This window comes from Vicugna pacos, chromosome 10 (genome assembly GCF_048564905.1).
Source record: "Vicugna pacos chromosome 10, VicPac4, whole genome shotgun sequence".
NCBI lineage: Eukaryota > Metazoa > Chordata > Mammalia > Artiodactyla > Camelidae > Vicugna > Vicugna pacos.
In genome coordinates this window covers 41399563-41426004 of record NC_132996.1, presented here as the reverse complement: position 1 = coordinate 41426004, position 26442 = coordinate 41399563, and the positions used below count along the sequence as shown (strand labels likewise).

The following is a 26442-nucleotide window of genomic DNA, read 5'->3' as shown; positions in this document are numbered from 1 at the left end:
GGTTGATAAATTACTTCATTCTCTGCAGATCTTCACGTGCTCCAGCTAATGCAGCTTCAGCAGACAGTGCCCTGGCTTCCATATGTTTCAATTTTTCTACGACGGATGTATTTTCACTGAGTCCATTGGGGTATGAGAATGGGACTGACACCGGTTCATAAAGATCTTCTACATCTAGATAAATAAATGGACATTCTTATAAGGCCCATCTTATAACAGTGAAGTACATACAAATGTGTTAGGAATACATATATACTAAGTGCCTATGATACAGCCAACTAAGAAAAATTAGTACGGTTACTTAAATATTTAACATACAAACTGTTTCCATTTGAATTTAAAGAGCAGGCTGTTACTCTAAGTGTTTTATTAGTTGGCTAAATTGAGCATATAAATAAGCATTAATTGTACCGAACCAAACTCAGGAAGAAACAAAAAAGTAGAAGGAAAAAAACCCTAATATTTATTGATCATCAGGCAACTTTCAAGTTCATGCCTTGTATCTCATTCTGTCTCCAAAACCTAAAATATAAACATTAATCCCTATTTTAAGACATGGGAAAAATAAATTTCAGAGAAATTGACCTGCCCAAAGTCATAGAGCTGTTTAATGAAGGAACTAAGATTCAAACAAACGCCTGCCTTCTGAGCCCATGTTCTTGCCACTACACAGGGCCACCTCCAGCCTCTGGGTCCTTATCTGCAGAACAGCAGGTATCACATTTAGATATTCCTTAAGGACAGTGTGCAGGTAAAGAATTCTGTATATTCAATAACTTTTTCATCCTGGGTAAGGTGGTATGCATTCTATACATGGTCTTACTGCTGATATTATTAAATATTCTAATTTCTAGCATTATTAAAAATTCTTGATGTAAAATTAATTTCATTATATGTAAATTACTAACTTCTGCTGTAGAACTAATAACTCTGTAAACAGAAGTAAATATATAGAACTAGTGAGTTTTACAAAATCCCAATGTCCACTGACTAGTCTAATTAACTTTCAGATCAACTTAAAGCAATAAAAACAATGCAGATATTACACTGTCTTCTCAACACAGCACTGAGGCAAATTGGACTTTTTTTTCCTATTCAGTTTTTAGTTGCAACACTTCTTCAGAGTAGGGACAAAATAACTAAGCTTAACAAATACATAATAATATTATAACTTAGAGATTAGAGCCTAAATTGAACTTGTTATAAAATGCAGCTGTGTCACTAATCTCTAGCCAGTCTGGCAGAATACTGATTCATTGTTTTCAGAAACTATAGATTCATCCACTATTTAATTCACCAAAAATTAGTGAGAGCAACAAAATATTGCCAGACTACAGTAGAGGATGGTGTACCATATTTTCTACTTCCTACTAAGACACTCTCAATGTGTATCTTATCTTCAAATCTCTTCAAACTGTTGCAAACCACCTTGCTTAGGTTATAGAGAAACTGGCTCCATTCTTTTAGCTGGTTTCTCTATTTTGCTTTCTGCTGCAACAGAAGTTAGTCAGAATAAAAGCTTTCAGCATTAATAACAGAGTTGCCCCTTGGTTTCTGTGGGGGATTAGTTCCAGGACCCCTCCTTGGATACCAAAATTTGTGGATGCTCAAATTCCTATATAAAATGGTCTAGTATTTACATATGACATTTTAAATCCCCTCTAGACTCCTTATAATATCTAATACAATGTAAATGCTGTACAAATAGTTGTAAATACTATGTAAATATTTGCCAGCAGGCAGCAAATTCAAGTTTTGTTTTTTGGAATTTTCCAGAATTTTTTTTCCTAATTATTTTTCATTGGAGGTCGGTTGAACCCAAAGTCACAGACTCCTGGATACAGAAGGCCACTTGTATACAGATAATCATAGACGAAAGGTTAAATGTACAGTTTTGAAAAGGAGAAAGGGCTGAGTAAATATTAAGATTCATAACTATATCTAAACTGTCTAATTCAAACTCCCAAAGCATATTCAGGAAGATGAATTTCTACATCTAAATTCTGTCTCAGGAGGTTCAAATACCTGGATCCTTCATTTTGGCAGCTGAGAACTACCACAAAAGATGGTCAATTTTTCAGGAAGATGTAACAATTATAAATGAGAATAAACCTCACAAAAGAGTGTCAAAATACATGAAGCAAAAGCTGATAGAATTACAGGCAAGGACAGGCAAAAACAAACAATCCTCTAATCAGTCAGAGATTTAAATACATCCCTATCAGCAACTGATGGAGCTAGACAGAGCTAGCTAAAAATCCACAAAGGCACAAAAGATCTGAACAAAAATATTCAGCACTGTGAACTATTTATGGAATACTGCACCCAGTAACTATATCTTGACACCTTTGAAGAATACTGATCAGTAATTCTGTAGAATGCCTCTCAACCTGCATTTGTCTGATGTTTTTCATTACTGGAATGAAATCATACACTTCTGGCAAGAACAGCAGAGAAATGATGTCCTCAGAGTATTACACCAAGGGGTTCGTGGTGTCCACTGTGCCTTATTACTGGTGATGTGAACCTTGATCACTTGGTTGTGGTGGTGTCTTCTTGATTTTTTCCACTCAAAAGTTACCATTCCCTTTGCAGCTAACAAACTTCTTGGGAGATACTCTGAACTATGCAAATCCTGTTATGCTTTAACTTTGTGCCCACTAACCTAAGCATACATTGGTGGCTCTTTCTGCAAGTTATTACTGCGGTGTTCGTCTAATGCTGATTCTGTTTCTCTTTCCTCTACCTTCATTAATAGGAATTCTATGCTAAAGTGGAGCTGTTCCTTCCCCGTTTATTTGGTGGATTATTCATGTCAGTATGAACTCATGGATGTTTATTTTATCCTAGGGATTAAAACCGAACAGTACTATTTTCTGTGTTGCTCAAATTCTTCAGCTTTGGCCATTAGGAGCTCCTTCAGTCTGGTTTCTGTGTTTCTTTAGCTAAGTCCTCCCTCCCCCCACTTTTTCTTTGTATGTATTTCCTTATTTTCTGGAACAAGATGTCACAGACTTATGTTGTGTTTTCCTTGCCCCATTATGGACTCAATCACTTCTTCAAGGAGCCTTGCTTCCTTTTATCAATAGGGAATTAATAAAGGATTACAAATCAAGATCTGGGCACTAGGTATGCTCTTTGCTAGTGGGGTTCTTCAAGGCCCTCTCAGCCAAAAGAGCTAGAAAATATATGTTATATTTACTGACACACATATGAACACACTTCCGTATTTCTGTATCTATCTACCTATTAAAAACTGAATTTATCCTGATATTTCTGATCCCAATCTGTCACCACAGGACTCAACTATCCTTCACTTCCTTTTTTGAAATCTCCTCCAGCGGTGAGAAACCTGGCTCTTACTATCCATAACGTACTTACTTGTTCCATTCTAGCATTCATGAAAAGTAGTGTCAGAATGGCTAATCCACATCCTAGGCTCTAGTTCCTCATTTTATACATGAACACTTAAAAACAGAAAGCTTCAGTGCTTTGTCCAGGGTCACATAGTTCTTGAGTCCTACATTAAGGTTCTCACTACTACATCACACTGCCACACAAGTTCTCTTGATGGTACCTGTCAAGGAAATGAGTGGTTTTCCAGTGTTCGCTTATCAAAGAACTGCTCAAATACACACTGTCCAGCTACTATCTGTGAAGGTACATGTCTGCCTAGAACGGTCTTGCTGTTGTGAAGAGGGCAAACCCTCTACTTCACTTGACTGGCACAAAAAAAAATGAAAGTATAAATTAAAACAAATAATAATAAATCATGAACTCCAATAAATTAGACCTATAAAGCAACCATAAGAATGCAACAGAATTTTCACAAGATCCCTGTTCAAGAAGGAATAAACCAAAGTACAGAGTAAGTAACTAAGGAAGAAAGCTACAATCCAGAAATGAGAAGGGGGAGAGTATAGCTCAAGTGGTAGAGGGCACGCTTAGCATGCAGAGGTCCTGGGTTCAATCCCCAGTATCTCTTCTAAAAATAAATAAACCTAATTACCTCCCCCCACCATCAAAATAAGATGATTAAATAATACAATAATAAATAAAATAAAACATTAAAAAAAAAAAGAAAGAAATGAGAGTGACCCTGCCATAGGGCAGCTTCAGAGTTAGTGTAAGTGGGGAAACCCATGGAAATTTGCGTGGAATCTGTTCTAATCAAAACAAAATCTCAGTCAATTAGGTGTCTTAAGAAAAGTCAATTATCAGATCTGATTATGCTAGATAAAAGCAGCAAATATTATTAAATTTACTTAAATCTATTAAATATCAAACCTACCAATTTAAAAACTGTAATTTGTATTAAATAAAAAACTTAATTTTAGTTACACTAAAAATCAGTCTAACAACTCAAAATTATTCTCTCAAGTCTCCCTATGTTTCAGGACACCTTGTACACAGTGTTTAACCCCAGATCATATTCCTCCCTGGTAAATGCTAGTGTGACTCTCTCACTTTTTAAGTGACTTCACCTTCCTACCGAAACCAACTACCTAATGAGGTCTTTAGAGAATCAAGGAGATGAATGTATTTTCCTAGAACACCTAACCTCTATTCTGCCATAAGAGATGACCCTACTCTAAAGTAGATACAGTATGTTCATCTTACCAAATTGAAGTAAAAGGTCATCTTCTAGTACTGGCTTCAAATACTCTTCTTTTTCCCAAGGCACTGGGTTGTATATGGAATTCATATACTCAACTGTAGGATTCTGGAGGTAAAATTAATTGCATTATTTTTTCATCACATATAATCACAGGATCCCCCCACCGAAAACTAGGAAAATTAAACACAAAAGGAAATCGTGTCCATGTTACACAAAACTTCTGTCTGAAGAGTCTATGTTTACCTGCCATTTCATTAACTTGACTGGATGATTGCTTAGTTAACAGTTTCAATGCACAGTTTTGTATTGTTTGGATTTGGGCGAAGTAGCAATATAAACATCAACTGAACAGAAAAAAAGGATTTGAAAAAACAGAAAAAGAGCCATCAAAGTACTTCAAATCACACTAGAAATGATTTTTGATTTTACAGAAAAGACTACCCATATTTCCCTTTATCTGACACTGAATTACTCTCAAGTAACACTGATTCATCTCTTAGATACAATTAAAAACGACCTTGCTAAGTATGGGATTTATCCACTCACATGGTGCTACAGCTGTGCTAGTTCCTAATGGCCATGACTCCCTCAAAACAATTGAGTGTCAAATTTAAAACAGTTCCTTATATGATAGTTCCCTGTAGTCTTTTACAAGTTGGTGCATTTAGAGTCGCTGCAGTATTTCTTTAGTTTTTAAACAAAACTGTAAATTAAGCTACTAACTTACCTTAAGTCTAATAAAATTTATTAGTTTAATGTATCCATAAAATTCAAGTCCTAAAGAGGGGGGAAAAAAAAGTCACCTTTTTTAACATCACATGAGTTTCATTTCATTGACCTGCTCTATAGATGCTTCTCTGGTTAGACAATAACCAATTTCTTTCCTCTATACTACTTACAATACTTTAAATTTCTTATTAAGAACTAGAAACATTAACTTTGACACTTCAGAATATTTTAATGGAGAAATAGCCACAGATGACAAATTTTTAAATGCTTTTTTTGCATTTCTGAAAAACAAGAAAATTAATTTTTAGAATTCTACTCCTCACTTATCGGAACACAAAAGAGGAAAATTCAGCCCTAGATTTTACCAAGTATTTGGTGGTTGATATTAAAGCCAAAAGTTTCTAAATCTCTAACATCTGTGGTGCCTACTAAGTTATAATTTTGCCAGGACACAGAGTACACAAAATATACTAGCTTTTTACATTAAGTTAAATGATGCAAGTGAAAAAACGAGGCTTGTCATCATCTGGTTCTCATATTTCCAGAAATGAAGCAGCATTTTAAACCAGGAAAGCATATCCAACTAATTATTTGTCATGAGAAATATTGCTATGAGGAACATAACAGCATACAAAAATGTTTCACAAGCATAACAGCATACAAAAACCTCTATGTGGTAGGTAAAAAAATACAAAATTATATAAAGTATGATTCCAATTCAGTTTTAAAATACACATTAAAAACATAAAAAAAAACCCCAATGCAACTAAGTCATTTATGTCTTACAAAAATAGCTGCAGCTGAATTTATGAGTTATAAACATACTGCACCATAAGTTTATCAGAGACCTAAAGTCTACCTAATGTTTGCTATTCTCCAATAATGTCCTTTCTAGTTAGTAATAAACACAGGGACCAAAAAGCCAATTCTGTATTCAGTTAATTCTAGCAGGATACCGTAGCTCTTCTGTATTCCTTTAGAGTAGTAGGCTCTCAGTACTTATTTTTAAATGCAAGTTTTCAATAGAATCATCATCTGAATCTTGGGCTTACCACTGTAACTTTATCACTCCCTTTTCCCATACTCTCTTACCAAACTCCTTATGAAACACAATTTTGTATGCCTTTAAGTCCATGTTATGCTTTGACCTCACTGCCATTTCCAAAGTCCACCTCTATACTTGCTCTCCCTAATTCTCCCTAATTCTAATACTCCCCTCTTTTCTTCCTAATTCGAATGATAAAAATGCAATCGCATTACAAGAGTTTTTTATTCCTTTATAGTTGTGAACCAATGTAAGCTTAAATGCAGTGAATGTTCTCTAGAAGAATGGCTTACTCATTTTTTCCTCAAAAGCCACTTGTCAAAAAAACTGTATTTCCGTAAGTTGTTGCTATACTTTTCACTATATTAGACTTGGATAGAAAAGGAAAGGTCTGGAAAAATATAAAGTCTAAACTTAAATTTCACAACTAAAAATTTCTTTATTCTAAAAAATACTCACCATGTTTATGAACCATGTTATCAATATTAAATTGATGCTCAGACTTACAGTGTGAAAACGTTTCTTCAGCAGAGGTAAATAACCTGAAAAATCAAGCAACAGCTTCATGGAATAGTCCCCTAAGAAGTTTAAACATTGATTTCACGTTAGATATAAAAGTTTTCGCCCTACTCTGCAGGTTTCCAGTTTTACTTCCAATTAACAGAAAAACAAACATACCTGTAGATGAAAGAAACTCAGCACTTCTAAAGAGAAACATTACTTCTGAGTCCCATTTTCCACCTAAAACAAACCGCCCTTAAAAACTGAACTTAATTTATTTGCTAAATAATAACACTGAATTTATCAAGAGGCTTTTAAGAAAGAGAACTCCCTTTGATAGATTGTTGTCTCTCAAGACACGAAAATTTCGTTTATAAGATTCTTTTCTCCTCTAAGTGTCAACTTTGCTTTCAGAGGCTTTGAAATGGCACAGCTCAGATAGTTTTAAGAAATAATGCACAAAATATAATTTCATAGCTGGCACATTCCCCAAGTGCCATACTTCAAAAGTGGTCTTGCAGTGATCCCCAAGGATTTGCATTACACACAATGTGAGGACCAAGCTTCTTTATTATGTGACTTGCAAAACTGAAGGGCACGTAATAACATAGGAATGCACCACAGAGAAGCTGCATACCTCTTGTGTGCCTAGCACACATGCAGATTTCAACAAACGGTTACTCAGATTGGTTATTTTTGCAGTATTAAGCAGCCTATCACAAAGAAGCACCTCCCTGATACTCAATAAATATTACTTTGCGAGGACGTAGGCAGCCTGTACTCTGTAACTGCCCAAATGAGGGTACAAGTGAGAACGACGACGACTCAACAGGAGCTAATGTACCACCATCAGCACCAGGCCCAGATTCAGGAGAAACCAGTAAAATGTTTAAAGTAACACTGGCTAACGTATGCCAGGCCTCCTTCATACACATTTGCCCAGAACAGCAGCCAAAGTCAAAGCCTGTTGAGACGAAGAGGCAGAATTTTAAGTAGAAAGAATATGGATTTGGATATAAGACAAAGTACAGCTTTGTGACCTTGAACTAGTTTTTGGTGTTGCTGCCTCTTTTCTCCTAAGTGAAAAGGCATCAATTCCTTCCCTTTCAATAGGCGGGGAGCCCTAAGAAAGATGGCTCTTTAAATGGCTCAACTGGAAATACTACACCTCAGAAACTTTATATTTGTTAAGAATTATAGAATGGGAAAGCTGGAAGGGTCCTGAGGGGTTACCTAGTGACTCTCAAACTTGTTACTCCTTAGAATCACCTGGGATAGTGTCTTTACAAAAACAGATTCCTAGACCCCATTCCTGACTTAGAAGGACTGAGGTACAGAGTTTAGTACTGTATTTTTTTTTAAGTGATTCAGATGACAAAGGTGCACAACCAGATTTGGGAGCCACAGATCCAGCCCAGAACCCTTTCATTTTACACAAGGGGAAACAGGCCCGCCGAAGAGAAGCGTAACCTGGCTTCCAGGTCATGGCTCCTCCTTCTAAACCACAGTGGGTCTTGCTTCCCGACAAACCACGGGTTCCACATTTGGAGAGGAGCCGCTCTGGTTGGACTCCAGACGAGCGGACCACACAGACCCATGCGGCCCGGACATCGAGGGCGGAGCCTGGAGCTGAGGTGAACGAACCTGTCACAGAACAGGCAGGGGGTCTGCTGCTTGTCGTGGGGGAGATCGGCATCGTCCTCATCCTCCCAGGCGGCCTCGTCACCGCTGTCTGACAGTTCTGGCAGGTCTTCCTCCTCCTCCACAGCGCCCCGGCCGCCTAGCACACGCAAACCATCAGATCTGCCTCGGACACCAGTGCGAAACGGGCGCACGAGGGGCAGGGAGGGGAGAAGGCTCTGGGCCTCGCGAGCGCTCTCCCGCCCCGCTCCCCGCCCCTCCCCCACCCTCCCTGCAGGGCCCCACCTCCCCGGCTTCCGAAGGGCGCAGGGGTACGGGAGGGTCTTGGACCGGCCCCGCGGCGGCGGCGCAGCCTTGGCGCTGAGGGGCCGGGTACCCACCGGTAGCGCCGGACGCTAACGAGCACATGGCTCCGGTGCCTGGGAGCCCGCTGCGCCTGGGGGCGGGGACCCGGCTGTGCAGTGCGCGCGCAGCCGCCCCCGAGCTCTCCGGGCTCGGGAGCCCGGGAACGAGCGTGAGCACGAGCGCGCGACAAGGCCGAGACCTGGGGAACCCCGCGGACGCCCAGGAACGCCAGAGCGCGCGCCTGCTCGCGAGCGCTTCCGCCCTCTGGGGCCGCTGCGTTGGCCACGTGATCCGGGTGGGCGGGACGAGAGCCAGGCTCCGCCTCCTGCCGCAGGGTTGACGCAGGGCGCGCTGAGTAAGCGCTGAAACCTGGGCTGGACGTTGCGCGCTAGGACCTGGCTTTTGTCTCCTCCTCGGGTGGCGGCAGGCCTTAGCGGGTGGTCGTCGCCCGCAGCCCTGAGTCCCGGGGCAGAGAGACGCCGCAGCATTTATGCAGTCGGCATCGCGCTTCCTGTGCATTCGAGGGATGAACGGCTAGCGGATGGGGCGACCTGCCCGCAGCGCCCTCTTGTGGCAGAGGCGGTCGAACGCAGGCGAGAGCCTGGGACTCCACTCTGGTTCCTGGGCTCCCACATCCCTCAGTGGGGTGCGGCAGGGGAGGGGAAACAGCAGGGGCCATTGGTTGTACCAGGGACCACAGCAGGGCCAAAGCCTTGTCGGCTGTCTTAAGGATTTTAGTCTTTAAAGTATATGTCCCAGGCTCTAATCCCAGATGCTAGCACTGGGCTTGGCACAGGGTTATCAATTAAATTGACTACCTGGCGTACTAGGTTCTACAGATCCTGCCTAACATCTCAACTCAGCCCTTCACTCTGGGCCTCACCCTCTAGCCTTTTATTTGCTGCTAATCATTTTCCCACCTCAAGGCCTTTGCTAAGAATGTTCTACAAATGGGTGGGTACTTTTTGTCTCAGCCAAGAAGTCTTTCCTCAGACCATCTTTTCTAAAGTAGTTTCTTCTATCCTTCCAACTGCTTCCTGTTAGTTTCTTAGTACCTACCACTTGCTTTTTCTGTTGTTTTTTTTGGTCGTACCCGCAGCACTGAGCCATCCGGTAAGGGCCACATCTCTTTACCTTCATATCTCTGGCACATAATATATGGCCTAACTCATAGTAGGTGCTCAATAAACTTGCTGAATGAAAATGATGTATTATTGCTAAGCTTCTCCAATCTGCTCCTTTCCATCAACTGTAAACTCCTAGAGGACAGAACCCATCAAAGAGGTTTGAAGCCCTCTTACATTGTAGGACATTGCCAGAATACCTGCTGGCTCTGTTGAGGTAGACTTACTGTTCACTGATGTAGATGTACTGCCTATGTGCCCAGTGGCACATAGCAGGCATTCAAAAAGCTCAATGCACTAATTAACTCAAGGTCTTGTTGTTACCTAGGCTCACCCAGCTTTTTCCTTCATCCTCCTAACATACTCTCCAGCAGGGACCATCTTCTCCGTGTCTGCATAACATCTGGAGGGAAACCTGCTAAATCCCATTAACACCTAATCATTCTATGTTAACAGTAAACACTGAGTCTAGAGGGGTGATTGGGCCAGAATCTTGTTCCTTTAAGTTTGTGTCACCACAATGCTGGGCTTAAGAGGGAATAGCATTTTTCTTTACTCCAAAGATGAACACAGACACTCACCGATCATCCCACTTCACTACTGAGATCAGAATAGAATGTTGAACAAGACCTGACAGAGGGTTTGTAGGTAAGGAAATAATATACAGAGAATAACTTAAAACTGGCCTCTGGCTTTAGCGCCCTTTTAAAGCCCACCAGCCTCAGGATATCTTCATGGGGTCCCCTGACTTCGTGCCTCACTTCTTGGAGCCCAGGCTTATTATCACCCAAACACACAGGCTCTTCAGAGGCCAGCCTCAAAGGATCCCCACCTGGCAGGAGAAAAATGTTCCATCTCCTTCCTAAAGCCCACATTCCAAGACATCATCCCATCCTAAAATATGCCTCTCTCCTAAATGACTGACATTAAAATGTCCAATCTTTTCTTAAGATACAACATGCCTTTCCATTAGAGGGGATGATGGCCTTTATCCTCCAGTGTCCCCTGAAGCTTGAAATTGACTTGACAGAGTAGAGACCCTGTAAAAACTGACTAACATCACTCAGATCACTTTGCTTCCCTCAGCATAGAAGTGAGACAAATTTCACCACAAACCTTTGTTCCATGATAGAAACATGAAACAGTGTGCTCCTGGTGACTTTGATCCTTCCTTCTGCATCTTCCTTTCCTTTTTCATAGTTTTTAAAGGGAAGCACTTTGAGATGCACTTTTACTGGCTATGCGAATGATTTGCAGTTAATCATTATAAGGATTCTAGACCAGTGGAAAAATTACACAGCATATACTGATCCATTAACAATTAACTGGAACTTCGTGGAAATACGCAGATACTGGATACTCTTGCAGAGTGGTTTAAAATACAAGCTGTGGGATCAGGCTGACGTGGGTTAGAATCCTGCTCTGCCATGTCCCAGCCTCAGGCTTCAGCTTTGGGCCCTTAGGCAAGGCACTTAAATACAGCGAGCCTCAGTTTCCCCATCTAAGATGTGAGGATGATAGCACCACCTCTAAGAATTATCAGGACTGTTTGGAGGATTAAAGGATAGACAGCATGTGTAAAAGCTTGCCCTTAGCAAGTACTTGATAAATATTAGCTGCTATTATCATCCCATTGGCCCAAATACTGCATATTACCACTGATACTTGGGCATTTTCTAACAATCTAACGGCACTCAAGACTTGTTCATTTATTTTTATTCCTCTATTTAATTATCCTATGAATTGTAAAAGCTCAGTTACATAATAACTTTTTTATTATATATTCTACAGGAGTAGTAAGGCACAATGTTCATTTACACAATCACAAGCAGTCGGCACTGGGTCACTCAGACATAAATGTTAGCAATTTTAGGACAGAACTCATTTGCATGATACACAAGGTTTGCATTGCTGCTGTGACTCTGCAGACAAGTGTCTCAAAGCTGGCTTCCCCACCAATGGCATCAGAACCATAAAAAAAGCTTAAACAAAACAACAGACTTCTGTGGCTGTACCTCCCAAAATTCTGAATCAAAAGAGTTTGAGTTAAGGCCTGTGAATCTCAATTTTTGCAGCAAATCCTACACACTGGACCACTAGGGAGCTGCTGAATCTCTGTTTTTGAAATAGAGTGGGTGATGTTTACAAATGCACAACCAGGCTCTAAAATGCTGATGTAGAACAGAGCACAATCATTTTTGACTGGATTTGGGCAGCTGAGAATAGTGTAACCACAGTTAAAGCATGCTGACTTTTCTTAGACCCCAAAATTACCAATTAGGTGGTAGGTGTTGAGTTTTACAATAAAAAGCATTGCTTCAGGGTGGTCATGGCCTGAGAGAGCCATCAGCTTTCCCCAGCTCATGGATGGCCTTGTTATCCAGCAGCTCCTTCTTCTGGTCGCTGGGTCTCACTGCGTTGTTCAGCATCGCTCTAACCACAGTCGTCACCGGCACAGAGAGCCCACTGGCCCAAGATTCTGGTAAGGAGCCAAAGAACTTCCTAACCAACCATTCACCTGGGCGAGATTCTTGCCTATCACATAACAGAACTCTAAAGAGAAAAAGGAAAGTGGAGGAAGAGACAATAAATTGCATTCAGACCACATGGGATGTTGTGGATTGAACTGTGTCCCCCCAAATTCATGTTAAAGCTCTAACCCCCAGTGTGACTGTATTTGAAGACAATGCCTTTAGGGAGGTAATTAAGGTTAAATAAGGTCATAAGGATGGGACCTAATCTGATGGACTGGTATCCTTACAGAAGAGGAAGAGGTATCGGAGAGCTCTCTCCCTCTCTGCACGCACAGAGAAGAATGACCACGTAAGGACACAGAGAGAAGGCAGTCTTCGACACGCCAGGAAAGGAGGCCTCACCAGACACTAACCCCGCTGGCACCCTGATCTTGGACTTCTACCCTCCCACTCTGTGGTGGTATTCTGTGATGGCAGCCCAAACACATTTATGCAGTGGATTTTATTTGGGCACACAGTTTTATCTGGACACAAAGGTTTCAAAAAGAAGGCAGCAAAAGCTACCCAGGAAATTCCAGACTGTTCTGAACCTGCCCCCCACCCCCAGCCATCTACCCCTTCCTTCAAAAACAAAAGGTGGGTTCTTCAGAGAAGCGATCTACCTCCAGCCAACCTCTTTCATATCTTAGATAGCTTATCTGTCAGCCTCTTCAAATGAAAAACCAGCTTCTAGGGAATAACCCGCAGTGGGGTATTCCTAGGCAGTGTGAATACTTACCCAGGCCTAAATATGGAGTAACGATCAAATTTTAATTCTTCAACTCTAGCTTCCACTTCTCCCTGGGAACAAAAAACACATTTTTAGTATTTAATCAAGACCAACTTGCTGAAATGCTTAAGAGAGAATACCAGGAAGGACCTGAGGTTCTGAAGACGATCTTTCTGCAGGTCTCAATACTTGTAAATATCCTCATCTAGAATTTTAGATTCTAAAGAGTCTGGCGAGTTAAGGAAGAGATCAATTAATCCTGACATTTAGCAAAGAGTAAAAAAGATGTGCTGCATAAGTAAATGGCTGCATCGTCAGTTCAGCCTCTCATGGGACCTACTGAAGCAGGTCCAGAGGGTGACATGCTAGGAGTCCAGCCATAAAAGAAGAGCCTCCTGTTAGTCCAGAATCAATGGTGCAGACCAGTCCACATTAACCTTTTTTGGTTTCCAGGTAGCTCCAGTGGGTCAGGAGACCCACAGACTCTATGTTACTCACATCCTAACAAACCCCACCTCATTTCAAGGGATAGTGAGATTACATTTAGATGACGCTTCAAACTAAATTTGTTGAACAATTCATGCATTTTCACACCAGGCATTTCTATAAATAGGAATGCCAGAGGAGCTCAGGCCACAGATACATTTAAAGGTCTGCGAACCACCTGGACTGCCCTCCTCCTCCTTCTTGGCTTGTTCGTACTATCCATCTGGGCTTAACCTGTTGCATCATATAATTTGTGTTAGCTTTTATTAAAACATTTTTTAAATTAATATGTTTTAGTATATTAACAGAGTTGTCCCACCTTCATCACAATCTAAATTTAGAATATTTCATTACCCAGAAAGAAACCCTGTACCAATTAGCACTCACTCCCATCCCCCACCCCGAAGCCCTAGCCAAGTACTCATCTTTCCATCTCTATAGATATGTCTATTCTGAATATTCCGTATAAATTAAATCATATAAGTTGTGGCCTTTTGTGACTGGCCTCTCTCATTTCAGCATAGCATTTTCAACGTTCACCCATGCTGTAACACATGCCGTTCCTCTTCATAGTTGAATAAATACTCTTCTTTTGTAGCTACATGCCACATTTTTTTCAGCCATGCATCAGGTGATGGATATCTGGGTTGTTTTCACAATTTGGCTATTACGAATAATGCTTCTGTGAACCTTCATGTATCAGTTTTTATGTGAGTACATTTCTTAGAGAGCTTTTAACAAAGATGTGTTTTGTCTCCATCAGGAGCGTGCATACAAGAGTTATCAGGCTGAAACTGCTGTTCTTAGAAAGGTCTGCTTGCAAGGTTGTCCTTTGGCCTCTGCCTGGGAACTCAGATTTCAGGCCGATTTCATTAGCTAACTGATAAGGGTACTCTACTGTGCCTAAACTACCTGTACAAACAAGGTGATTTACGCTGAACACTTGCTTTCCTTCTGAAACTCTAATTTTTTTCTAGGCTGAGGGTGCCTATGTGACTGACTCCCATGAAAACCCTGGACTCCTGAGCTCAGGTGAATTTCTCTGGTAGGTGATACTCATTGCTGGAGAAATTCAATACGTGCAACTCCACTGGCAGAAGAAGGTACCCTTGGAAGCTTGTACCTAGCTTCCTCCAGACCTCTCTCCATGCACTTCTTCTTCCCTTTCTTAACTTTGCTTTACATCCTTTCATTGTAATAAATCATATCTGTGAAGATGACTATATGGCTAGTCCTGAGAGACCTTCTAGCACATTACCAAACTTGGGGCTGGCTTCAGGGGACCCCCAAAAACAGGTTATAATTCCTTGAGCTACATCCAATAAAAACATATCATCTGCTCTGGAAAAGCTGAAGAATCACTCCCTCAGAGTCTCTTCTGATGCTTAGATTCTGTGCTGATCTTCAAGATCAGAGATACCTCATTTCATGATTACTAGATAAATAACTAAGGGGAAGGCACCAGAAATTATCTTTCAAATCACTCCTGTTTACTAAATATATCCCTGCAAAAGAGTAGTCCTTGCAGCTATAAAAATGCATAATATAATGCATTTAATGCATTTTTGTATTATGTAGCATTTTATATTATTTAGTATTGCCAATTAGCCAGGGTTCTCCAAGGTCTATGAAAGAAAGATGCACAAACCTTGACTTGGGTGTATAAAAAATTGCTTGACTTATCAGCTCCCTTAGAGGACAGCAAGTTGAAATGTTTGCACCCTCCAGCTTTTGCCAGCTCTGCAGACTTCAGGACGTAATCTCGATCGACACGAACAAATCCTTCCTGATGTGGGGAAAGGATGTGAGTTATTTCCAAAAAGCTGTAAGTTCATCTTAAACATTACTCCTCAGCTTGGGTGGCAGGTTAAGAGTACTGGGGAGGCGGAGGGATGGGGGTTGAAAGAAAATGCATCCAAGCAAAACATGAAAGTCAGGCTTAGACCCTGGGAAAGACTCTGAGCCCGATCCTCAGGACAGACGCACCAGCTTTAGCAGCAAGGCCAGGATGCAATGGAAAAATAAGGGCAATGACACTGAAACACAGACACCAAGCAAATCCACAAGGAGCAAAAGGCATGATACGATCGGGCTGAGAAACTATTTTTAGTCACACATTTCTTTGTCTTTAATGCTTTACCACCTTACCACCCTCTCTCTGTGTTCTCTGTTTTTTTCAGTGTCAACTCTCACATGGTAGGGTCTTAAAGGGTGGCCGAGAACACTATCCGGGCACTTTAAGAACAAAGCCTATTTAATTTCCAGTTTTTGTGTATGTTTTACAATATACTTTACATGTTAGTAAAGAGTGCACCCTCAGATTTTCTTTTTAACTGATAGGTGTATAATCAAGAATGTTTGGAGACTTCTGGTCTAGACTCAATCCAGTGAAGGCAGCAGATGGGTCTTTCTTTTTGGTTCAAATTCTTTTTTTTTTTTTGCTTTCTTTTTTGTTGAAGTATAGTCAGTTTACAACCTTGTGTCAACTTCTGGTGTACAGCACAATGTTTCAGTCATACATATACATACATATATTTGCTTTCATACTCTTTTTCATTATAGGTTACTATAAGATATTGAATATAGTTCCCTGTGCTATACAGTAGGACCTTATTATTTATTTATCTTATATATAGTAGTTAGTATCTGCAAATCTCGAACTCCCAATTTATCCTTTCCGATCCCCAGATAGGTCTTTCTTAATAAACATCTCAGCATTAGTACATACCCAGCGCATGGTAGGTGCTCCAAAATATTAGAATGAACGAATAAATGTCCAGTGACAGCAGCAGAGAAAAGACACATTCAATTAGAAAAAAAAAAAAACCTAAGTGATAGTCAAAAGAGGGGGGGAGAGGACAGGGCAAACAAGAGAAGACAGACTCATTTCTGGGGCTAACTGAAGGACCCGTGCCTGTACCCAGAGAAGAGAATTCCAGGTAGTCACAGATTCCTGGGTCCTCAGATTCTGGTGTCCTCATACGTGGGACAGCTGAAGAGAAGTCTAAAGTCTACTGACGCTGAGCTTCACAGGGACCCACACTTACATCATGAAGTTTCATATAATGCAGATTCCAAATCTGAAGACTAGATTACTGCCCCACTGATTTTTTTTAATTAAAAATCTGCCCTATGGTAATTATTGACCCTAAATGTTTTATTTTGTATGGACATCCGTATCTTTCACAAATGTCAGAAGGCATCCAGGAAATAACACATCCAACCACCTCATTGTGGAGATGTGAACACAAGGTTCAGCGGGTAAATAAGTGAGAGAGTTGAGAACAGAGTGCAAATTTCTGGCTCTCTGAGCACTGCTCCCCACTGTCCCCACGTTCCTTTTTACCTCACACCATCTCCAGCTAATGCTATGACTAATTCATAACTGTGGGAGGCAGATTCATGGCCCCTCAAAGATGTCCATGTCCTAAGCCCCGGACCTGAGAATGTGTTGGAGGCTACGTGGCCAAGGGGAACTAAAGTTGCGGGTGGAACAAAGGCTGCTAATCAGCTGACCTTGAAAAAAGTTATTCTGTATTATCCAAATAGGCCCACGGTAATCACAGGAGTCCTTAAAAATGTGGAAAAGGGAAGCAGAAGTGGAGGTCAGAGTTTTGCACTGTGGGGAGCACTTGATCCCCCATTGCTGGCCTTAAAGATGGAAGAAGAACCAAGGAATGCAGGTGGTCTCTAGAAGCCAGAACTGGATTCTCCCCTAGAGCCTGCAGAAGGGAGCTCAGCCCTGCCAACACCTTGATTTTATCTCAGCGAAATCCACCTTGGACTGTTAACCTGTAGAACTGTACGATAATAAATGTATGTTGTTTTACACACTACATTTGAGGCAATTTGTTACAGCAGCAAGAGGAAACGAATACAGAATTCAATTCCAAAATAAGGGGCCCAAGCAAACTTTTCAAACTTTGTACTGAAGTAGATCATAAAAGAAGAGTAAACATAGTGTAAGTCTAGAGCTGGATGGATGTTCATAAACTGGAAATCCTTGGCCACCAGTCTCCCGATCCAGAAACAGAATATCACCGTTACCTCAAAAGCCTCTCCCGTCCTCCCTTCTCATCACCTGTAGTGCATTTTTAACTATGCCCACGACCTGCAGGGCGGTGCGGTTTTTCTGCCTTTTTTAGGTACGGTTAACTTAATTAGATACTCTTACTCATGGACTGTCCCCATCCCCTTTTGCCTTGTATACTTTGACACTCAGTCCTAAAAACTGACTGGCCCACCTGTCCTACACACTGATTCGAACTCACGTCATTGCTTTTTGAAATCAGCGTGAAGCAAACCAATTTAAATACCCAGCACATCCTAAGTGAGGGATGTGATTCTCCTGAGAGCCGTTCTCCAAATTGAGAGTGTACATGTGCTGAAAGCGTGCTAAGAAAAACAACCCAAAACGACATCAAAAAATTCTAAAATAATTTCTCTTCCACATCTATTTGCTTCCCCTCACTCCAATTCACCAGAACTCTGATTTTGATACCAGGTTTGTTATTCCCAATAAAATGACATCGTTGACTAGGGAAATAAACTCCTTTTTGTTGCTGCTGCTGTTTCAGCACTATTTCTTGGAAGGATTATTAGCGTTGTCTCTGTTAAAATGCTGCTGCTTTCATCCATGTCTTTAAAAATAAGGGAAAGATTCCGCCAATCACAAGGCTTGAGACCGACGCCATCCCTCTCACTTAATCCAGGGCCAGTCAAGGAATAATTTGATTAAACTGAGACCCCAATTTATTTGGCTTTAGTTTTGGATCAACCTCTCCTTAATAGAGTGCTGTCGTCTCCAATTGTTGGATGAAAATTAAAGTGACATAAATACCATGGGACTTTTTCAATCTGGTTAGTCAGAGAAGGCACATCAATACCACCCTAGCCATCAGAGCCTGGCGTCCTTCCTTTCACCAGCCTCAAGAAGGGCTGACAACGGATCCTTGCAGGACGAGCACCCACGCTGCCGCAGAGCCCCCCACACTTAGCCCATCAGCCCTGCTCAATGGGCCCTGGTGACAAGGTGCCCGTACCTTTCCCCACTGCTATTCTCTGGACAAAGCTAAATATTGTTTTATGAGCAATCAATGGCTGTTAATCCGAAACGATTTCACAAATCCTCTGAGCCCTCAAGCTGATTATAAATACACAGTTTTCCAAGCCGACAAATTTTGAATTTCGCATCCCCCACCCTGATGCACGGCCTTTCAGCTGATGAATGAAACTCAAAAGCAAAGGGGTCAACGGCTTTCAAGGACTTGGAAGCCAAACTTAAACGGGGGATCCTGGTGACTGGCTCAGAAATAGGGATACACACCAATTTTCTCTCGAGTGAGGAAGATTTCATTTATAGGTAGAAGGGAACTAACTTGCTAAGCATCTTTAAAACCTTATTATCAATACCCTTGCTTGTTCTCTAACAGCTCAAGTTTTTTTTTAAAAATGGGAAAACAAACAAGAAGCTACCCCATATCCTAGACATACTATTTTCAGAAAAACTGTATTTAGTTTCCTCAACCATATGGCAGGAGAAAAGCCACTCTCCTGGGAGCATTAAGTCCATTATGTTACTGTGTCTTTCTGAATCCACAGTCGGTGTGTTCTACTCTAAGACAGGAATCAGAGTTCCTTCCAGAAAAAGGAACTGATTAAGTAAATTCCCACTGTAAATTTCCATTCCCGGCACCTGCTCAAAAGAGTGAACATGATATACTAACACGACTCAGCAGAGATACTTCATGGGCTCTACAAACACCTATGGAGACAAATTCTCCAATTACTCTATATTTTAAGTCTCATGAAAATCCAAAGCTACTAAGCATTCCTTCTAACCTTCTTTACCATTGCCTGAAAAGTGGGAACACGGTGGCCAAAGAACAACTCATCCTGACAAGGTAGCTCAGCACTGACTGACATGACAAGCAATCGCACAGGAATGACTCAAGGTCAAGAGGGTCCTTTTCCAGGAAGGGAGAATCTATCATTCCACAAAGGGTCCCACTTGGCAATATTTCTGCTTCCATTTCTTCCTCCTTCAATCCCTTTTCAATCCAACCCCATAAATTAGACTAGAAAACAGAGGTGCTGACGAATAACAAACGGTCTGACCTGAGACCTCCTTTGTTTGTGTCCTGGAGGGCATGTCTATATTTGAGGTACAGAGCTGGAACCAAGATCTAGAACCAAGGTTAGAGCAAGAGCTCCGGATAGCAAAACAAAGTCATACAGATACAGAAGACTCCTGAGTCCATCTCTGTGTTCTCACACAATTTTTCCATTTGGGGCGTTCTTTTCTCTGTGCTTTGAAAGTCAAAGAATTTTCTGCGGGCCAGGGATTCAGTGGTCACCTCCCTCTCAGTACAGACAAGGAGACAGTGGCCCATAGGAGGGAACCGGCATACCCAACGTCCCACAGTCACTTGGTATCCAAACAAAGCTTACGATCTGGGTTCCTTGAACCATCCAGGACCTCACCACTTTACATAACCCCCTCCTAGACATCATGTAAAAACAGCAGAGCGGACAACAGGGAACAGCAAACTTTCCCTATAAAAGATGAGACAGTAAATATTTGCAGCTTTGCAGGTCTCCACTGCAATTACACAGCTCTGCCATCACAGCACAAATGCAGCCATTAATAATACATAAAATAATGAGACTGTTCCAGTAAAACTTTATTTATGGCTACCAAAATTTGATGTTCTTATAGTCTCACATGTCATGGTGTATTATTCCACTTTCAAATTTTTTTACCTTTTGTTTGTTTGGGGGGGGGATTAGGTTTTTTAATTTTTTTATTTTTAACGGAGGTATCTGGGATTGAACCCAGAACTTCGTGCATGCTAAGCACGCACTCTACCACTGAGCTATACCTTCCCCCCTCCACTTTTGAACTTTTTTAACCTTTTAAAAACATAAAAACATTCTTAGCTCAAGGGCTGTACAAAAATAGGTGGGCTATAGTTTGTGAACATCTGGATTCAAAGAGTATATCAGAACCAGAAGCCATGAGACTCTATGCAGGCCTGATAAATGTCACCATGGCTGCACGAATCACATTATCAGCATCGTCCATTCAACAGAATCTGAGAGCCTGGACTTCTGGAGCCTGTGCCTACTGGGTGAGGAGACAAAGGAAAAGGTGAAACCACATCATACCCCCTTAAACTCACTAAACCAAACCCTTCTCTTAATAAGGGGAAAGTACCCTTCTTGGGGGTCTCTTTGAGTTTTTGCTCTTCCCTCAAGGCCAATGTAGATCTGGTTTTCAGAGGTTATTTCAACCTTCACTAGCACATATGTTACCAAAGCAAGGTGAAGGCCACCTGGGACAACCTGAAGGACCTGAAAACCAGCAGGTGAGGAAGACTAATACAGCCCAGCGCCTCCTGAAGGCAGGTCCAGCAAGAAGAGGAGGATGGGCTGCATCAGAATCTCTCAAGGAGCCTGATCCAGCACATCTGGATTAAGGCCAAGTCATGAAGCCACTGCCTTGATTAGACAGCGATGGCTCGTGAATATGAAAACAGGAGCAGCACTAACCAGCTACTGCTGAAGGAAATGGGTTTCCAAACGGCTGAAGAAAGCTAACAGACCTACTCCTAGCACCAGTGTCAACAGAAATCTGGGCAGACTGAATACCGTGGGCTGCAGTGTCCTCCCTCTCCCCCTGCCAAATTCACATGCTGAAGTCCTAACCTCTAGTACCTCAGATCGTGACCTTGTTTGTGGACGTAATTAGTTAAGATGAGGTCATGACAAGTAGGGTGGTTCTGAATCCAATTTGACTACTGTTGTTATAATAAGGAGAAATTTGGACCTAGCCACAGGCACATAGGAAAAAACACCACGTGAAGAGAGACACAGGCAGAAGGCAGCCATCTACAAGTCAAGGAGAGAAGCCTGGGAAAGCGCCTTCCCTCACGGCCCTCAAAGGGAACCAACGCTGTCGACACCTCGATCTCAGATTTCCAGACTTCGGGACTATGAGACAGCAAATATCTGTGTGAGCCACCTTGATTATGTTTTTTTGTTATAATAGCACTAACAAACTAATACACTGAAGATCATAGAGAAATCAGTGGGCTACTCAGAGGATGTTAACACTGAGATAGAAATCCTGAATTCCTTGAAGTTTCTCTATTGGAAACTCAGATTGCTAAAGCAAAATGTGGGCTGACAGCTACAGAATGACATTCGAGGCTTGCCACTAGTTTTGCAATATCTGTCTGACGCTCTCTCTCTTTTTTTTTTTTTTTTTTTACAGAGAAGGCCGCTGACCTGAACACCAAGTGGACTGAATTTGGAAATCCACAACTTCTCATCAAACAACTATTATTACCTAGCCACTTGTGAACTGTCACCTCTTTTAAACTGCCTAAAGTTATTATAACCTCCAAACTTTATACTACATCCAATCTAAGTGAGTTTAAATTAAAAAAAAAAAGACTTTCTGGAGGCAATGTCAGCTTATTTTCTGTCACTATCCCCTTAAACCATTTAAGCCTTAACTCATTTCTGAGGTTCTACTTGGTCTACCAGTCTTTTCTCCTGCTTACTCGTTAATTACTTTTACCTTTTCAAATTGATTTTGGAGAACAAAAGGTATGGGGTAGCCTGAGGGGAAGGGAAGCAACTCCAGCTAAAAAAGAATTTTGGACAGGAAAAACACTCAATTTCTCCTATTAAAATTGCATGACACAATTTGAATGCAACAAAGCCATTTAGACTTTCCCCTGGAGTGCCCTATAATGAGATTTGCCTTCTGTCATGAAAATCAACAGCTCTATGCCTAATGCAGTGTTTTTCATTCTGCTGAGTCACCATCAAAGTCAGGTTGGCACTTGAGACAGTGCAACCTGCAGTGTACTAGGACAAAAGTTTTCCAATGCTTTTGGAGGGCACACTGCTTGTGACTGTCCCTGGGACAGAAAAGACTGAACTAGCTGCTCAGTGGGAACATGACCCTTGCTCTCTAGGAGAGAGAATGTGCCGATTTCAGGGAGAGTTAAGCTTCTCCCAGGATAATCCACACTTCCCAGCACAGAGCTCAAAATCCAGATGTGTTTCCAAGGGCATATGGTAGAACTACAGAAGATTCAGAAATGCATCCCTACTGAAAGCATACATAGAATTATTCTTTGGAGCACCAGGGGGCCCAGAGAAATACATCTGAGCCTAACTCCTTGGTTGGTATAAACCAATAGTTCTTAACCATGCCCTCTCCTAAGGATTCTGATGCATGGGCCTATTTAGAAACCTATGGTAAGCCCCCACGGCAGCATCGTGGTCCTAGGTGTTTAACAGACATCATTAACTCCAGCAAGGAAATTCTGCCAGAGGGATAAACTATCATCAAGGTATAAATTAAATTAAGATGTACGTAGTAAGAATTGCCCAGGATCTACATAGTAAGCTATGATTTCTAACTATAGAGTAAAGTTTGACTTCTGGATAGAGGCCGACACACCATTTAGAACACCATTAAAAAGAAACTAAGATGTGTGTTAGAACAGCTCTGCGTCAGTTAAAGCTGAATCACTGCTGGGGTTGAATCATCGCTAGAGGCTGAGTCATCACTGGAGATGAGCTGAATCGTGCCTCTGTTCTGATGTTCTATCCCAGAAGTTTAAAGCTTGGCATGAAAATAGGTTAAAGCAAATCACTCAAGTGAGATAGAATGAGATAAGAACTAATTTACATTTAAGCACAGCAAGTGTAAAGCAAAGAGTGAGCAGAAAAGGAATCTTTGACATTACTGATTAGAAAAAAGGGAAGAGGGTCTATTTCTTCCTTACCGCCCCAGCTTTTTTTCTGGTGGTACCCAGGCAACAGAATCCAACATCATGACCTTGAAAGGCAGAAGCATAGTCATCCAACTTTTCAAAGTCCACCACTTCTTGATTCTAGACAACAAGGAAAACAGCCGTATATGACTTGATGTTATTAAAATTAAACAAAACAAAAAACAGACAAAAATGCCCCTCCAGAGTTAAAGAGTAAATTTATGGTACATCACTAAAGAGTCTGCTCATTTAACATCAAATTTTGCAAGCTCATTTTCTCCCATGAAAAAGCAATGAATCTGAATTCAACATCAACAATGTACTTATCCATCCACAATACACAACAATTGGACTAAGGGTGATGATCGCTAAAGTCAAGTTCAATTATAATTTTCTCTCTGGAAAAATATAAGACCTGTGTCTCGATGACCAGGAGAAATACCAGTGAGGTATAATGTGGGGGAAGGAAATGGTGTTTGGAAGCTCAAAAGCCTACGTTTGTGTCGTGGGCCTTGTACTTACTTGGCATGTTGATTTTGGCCAAGTTATTTAACATACACCTCAGTTTCTTCTATCACTTGTGAGTGATAATCTTTCCTTCAGACTAAACCATGAACCACCCAATTAGAATCAGCTAGCAGGTGCTTAATAAAAAGGCTTCTGAATAAAAATAAAATAACATTTTATTATTTACTATTGTATAATGTAAAAAATAAAAAATAAAAATAAGAAAAAATAAGAAATAAAAATAAAAACTTCTGAATCAGAAACTGCACTTAATAAACACCCTCAGTAATTCTCATGCGCACAGAAATTTAAGAACCTCCCTCTAACCTCTTGTTTGTTGTGAAACTTCAGAAAGAAAAGTGTGAGAAGTTCTTATCATCCAGGAGCTCAAATAAAATGCTACCATCCCTCCCTACCATCAACTCTTTCAAAAGCATTTTCCTGGCACCGTCCATCATGCTGAAGAAAAGTATGTTTGCAAAAAGTGCCGGACCAAAAGAGATGCCACCAAAATTCAACTATCAAAGGCAAAACTCGATTTCAGTCTCTAATTACCAGAAGTACCTGGCACGTCCCATGAAGCCAGACGATGAAGACCACAGATAACCTGCCTACACCTGACCAAAGACATCAGGTTTGAACAGAGAAGTCCTGAGGGACCAAAGACATATGCAAAATGACCTGAACATGGCCCTGCAGAAGTCAAGAACATGTATTTGTGAGATCATTTGTTATCTGAAATGTTTCACCTGTGAAACCTGTAGGACCAAGCTCCGGAGTTGTGGGGGTCTCAGGATTACACTATAGTTTAATTGACTGCAGTTCAGAAATAACTCAGTTTACAGGGGGAAAGGAATCTCCAGGAAGCTCAGGCTTCAAATATACAGGGGATTAGCACCAGACTGAAGTCTGGTCTATCAGTGGGTTAACCACCAACGTGCAAACAGTAAAGGGACCATTCCACTCACAGACATAGCCTGCAGCCCTGAGAAGTCAGGCAGGGGAAATTTTTGCAGGTGAATAACCCCACCTTTTAGGGCATAGACCTTTCCTGCTCCGCAAAGCATTTTCTGATTCACTGACATTAGTGTGGCATGCCTAGTAGAGGAAATAAACAATGGCATGGGGGAAGTTGCCCAAGGTCACAGGGCTATCTCTAGAATCTAGCTTGAATGACCCTGAAGCAATGCTCTTCTTCTGCTTCCGGTAGGCCCCACCTTATAGGGATCTAGATTAGAGAAAGGCTTTGTCCAATGCCTGGCAGTGAGGGGGAGGTCGAGCTGGACCAACAGTCCAGGACTCAAAGCTCTCAGTAATCAGTCATAGCCACATTCTGAACACCTCTGGCCGCCTCCACCACTGGCAGGGCAATGTTCATCCCTGTAGCATAAAATATGCTCACCCTGCAGAATCACTGCGGGTGTATTTTTGAGTTCCAGCTCAAATACCCACCACGTTTTTATAAGCTTCCTCGTCAAAGGCGAGCTCCCTGCGGCCAATGAGCGTGACTTTGGAAAACAGGTTCTGTTCCAGGATCTCTTTCAAGAGCACTCTGCCGGTTTCTCCGCTGGCGCCCAAAATAAAGACAGATTTATTCTGCTTCCTGAAGTTTTCCCGAAGATTCGGCAGCGCCTCTGTCTCGGCCATGCTGCAGAAATAACATTGACAGGTGCTGGTCTCAGGATGTTTAAAGGATGGCCATGCTTACCCCGAGAACAAGGGTTGTTAATTTGTTCTGGAGGAAGATATTGGTATTCTTAGCAGTATGGGTCCACGGGAAAGTGCAGAGTCACCGGCAGGGCGGGGCACCCTGGCGGTTCCCCGCACCTGAGCCAACCCACACCTTGGAAGGGGCTGGACAGGGAATGCGCCAGGTGCCACAAACTGCTGGTACCTAGAGACCTCGTTCACCCCACTGTATCCCCGATTCCGGCCCCTCTCTCCTCTGCCCACAGGGGTGCGGGGCCCAGCTGGGTTCCCTGCGCGGAGGGGCTACCTGGAGCCGGCCCCCGGCCCCGCGTCCTCAGACCGCAGCAGGAGCAAGACGGCCACCAGCGCCGCCGCAGCCGCTGCCGCCGCGCTCAGGGCTGCAGGCCGGGACATCCGGCCATTCCTCCTGCCCTCGCCCCCTGGACCCCACGCCCGACTCCGCGGGGCCGCTCCAGGTCCGTGCCTACCCGACTTCTTCCGGGTGACTTCGCCGCAACGCTGCTCGCCCCGCCCAAAGGGGCGGGGCCTGGGGAGGGCGCGCCCGGAGCGGAGGGTGCTTGGGCGCTGGGTGCTTGGGCGCTGGGGAGGTGGGCCGCAGAGCACGTGCGCGGCGCCAGGCTCGGTGAGAAGCTTGGAGACCCCTTCCTAGATGCCGGGAACCTCCAGGACCCTCTCCCCGGCGTTCTCCCTCACCACATG

At 42.2% G+C, this 26442-nt stretch overlaps 2 protein-coding genes across 3 annotated transcripts in view; both read right to left on the bottom strand.

Moving 5' to 3' along the window:
* Nucleotides 1-9154, bottom strand: part of PRMT3 (protein arginine methyltransferase 3) — a 115254-nt gene extending 106100 nt beyond the window's left edge. Inside the window, exons 1-6 of the mRNA XM_072969667.1 lie at nt 8915-9154; nt 8538-8673; nt 6852-6934; nt 5346-5395; nt 4621-4723; nt 15-174 (exon numbers count right to left, since the gene is read on the bottom strand). Of these exons, the coding sequence (XP_072825768.1) occupies nt 15-174; nt 4621-4723; nt 5346-5395; nt 6852-6934; nt 8538-8673; nt 8915-8942 (560 nt within the window). The 5' untranslated portion in view covers nt 8943-9154. The remainder of the gene's footprint in view (nt 1-14; nt 175-4620; nt 4724-5345; nt 5396-6851; nt 6935-8537; nt 8674-8914) is intronic.
* A 2606-nt stretch (nt 9155-11760) lies between these two features.
* HTATIP2 (HIV-1 Tat interactive protein 2) lies at nt 11761-26247 on the bottom strand. 2 transcript variants are annotated; one of them, XM_072969668.1, is made up of 6 exons: nt 26211-26247; nt 25486-25681; nt 23539-23646; nt 15381-15518; nt 13256-13317; nt 11761-12556 (listed from the first exon to the last, which is right to left on the bottom strand). In XM_072969668.1, exons 2-6 carry the CDS (start codon nt 25678-25680, stop codon nt 12331-12333), a joined length of 729 nt encoding a protein of 242 aa, XP_072825769.1. In that variant the 5' UTR covers nt 25681; nt 26211-26247; the 3' UTR covers nt 11761-12330. The 2 variants fall into 2 exon arrangements, with proteins under 2 accessions (XP_072825769.1, XP_006209343.2); XM_006209281.4 differs by lacking the exon at nt 26211-26247 and adding an exon at nt 26030-26204.
* Nucleotides 26248-26442: the final 195 nt, after the last annotated feature.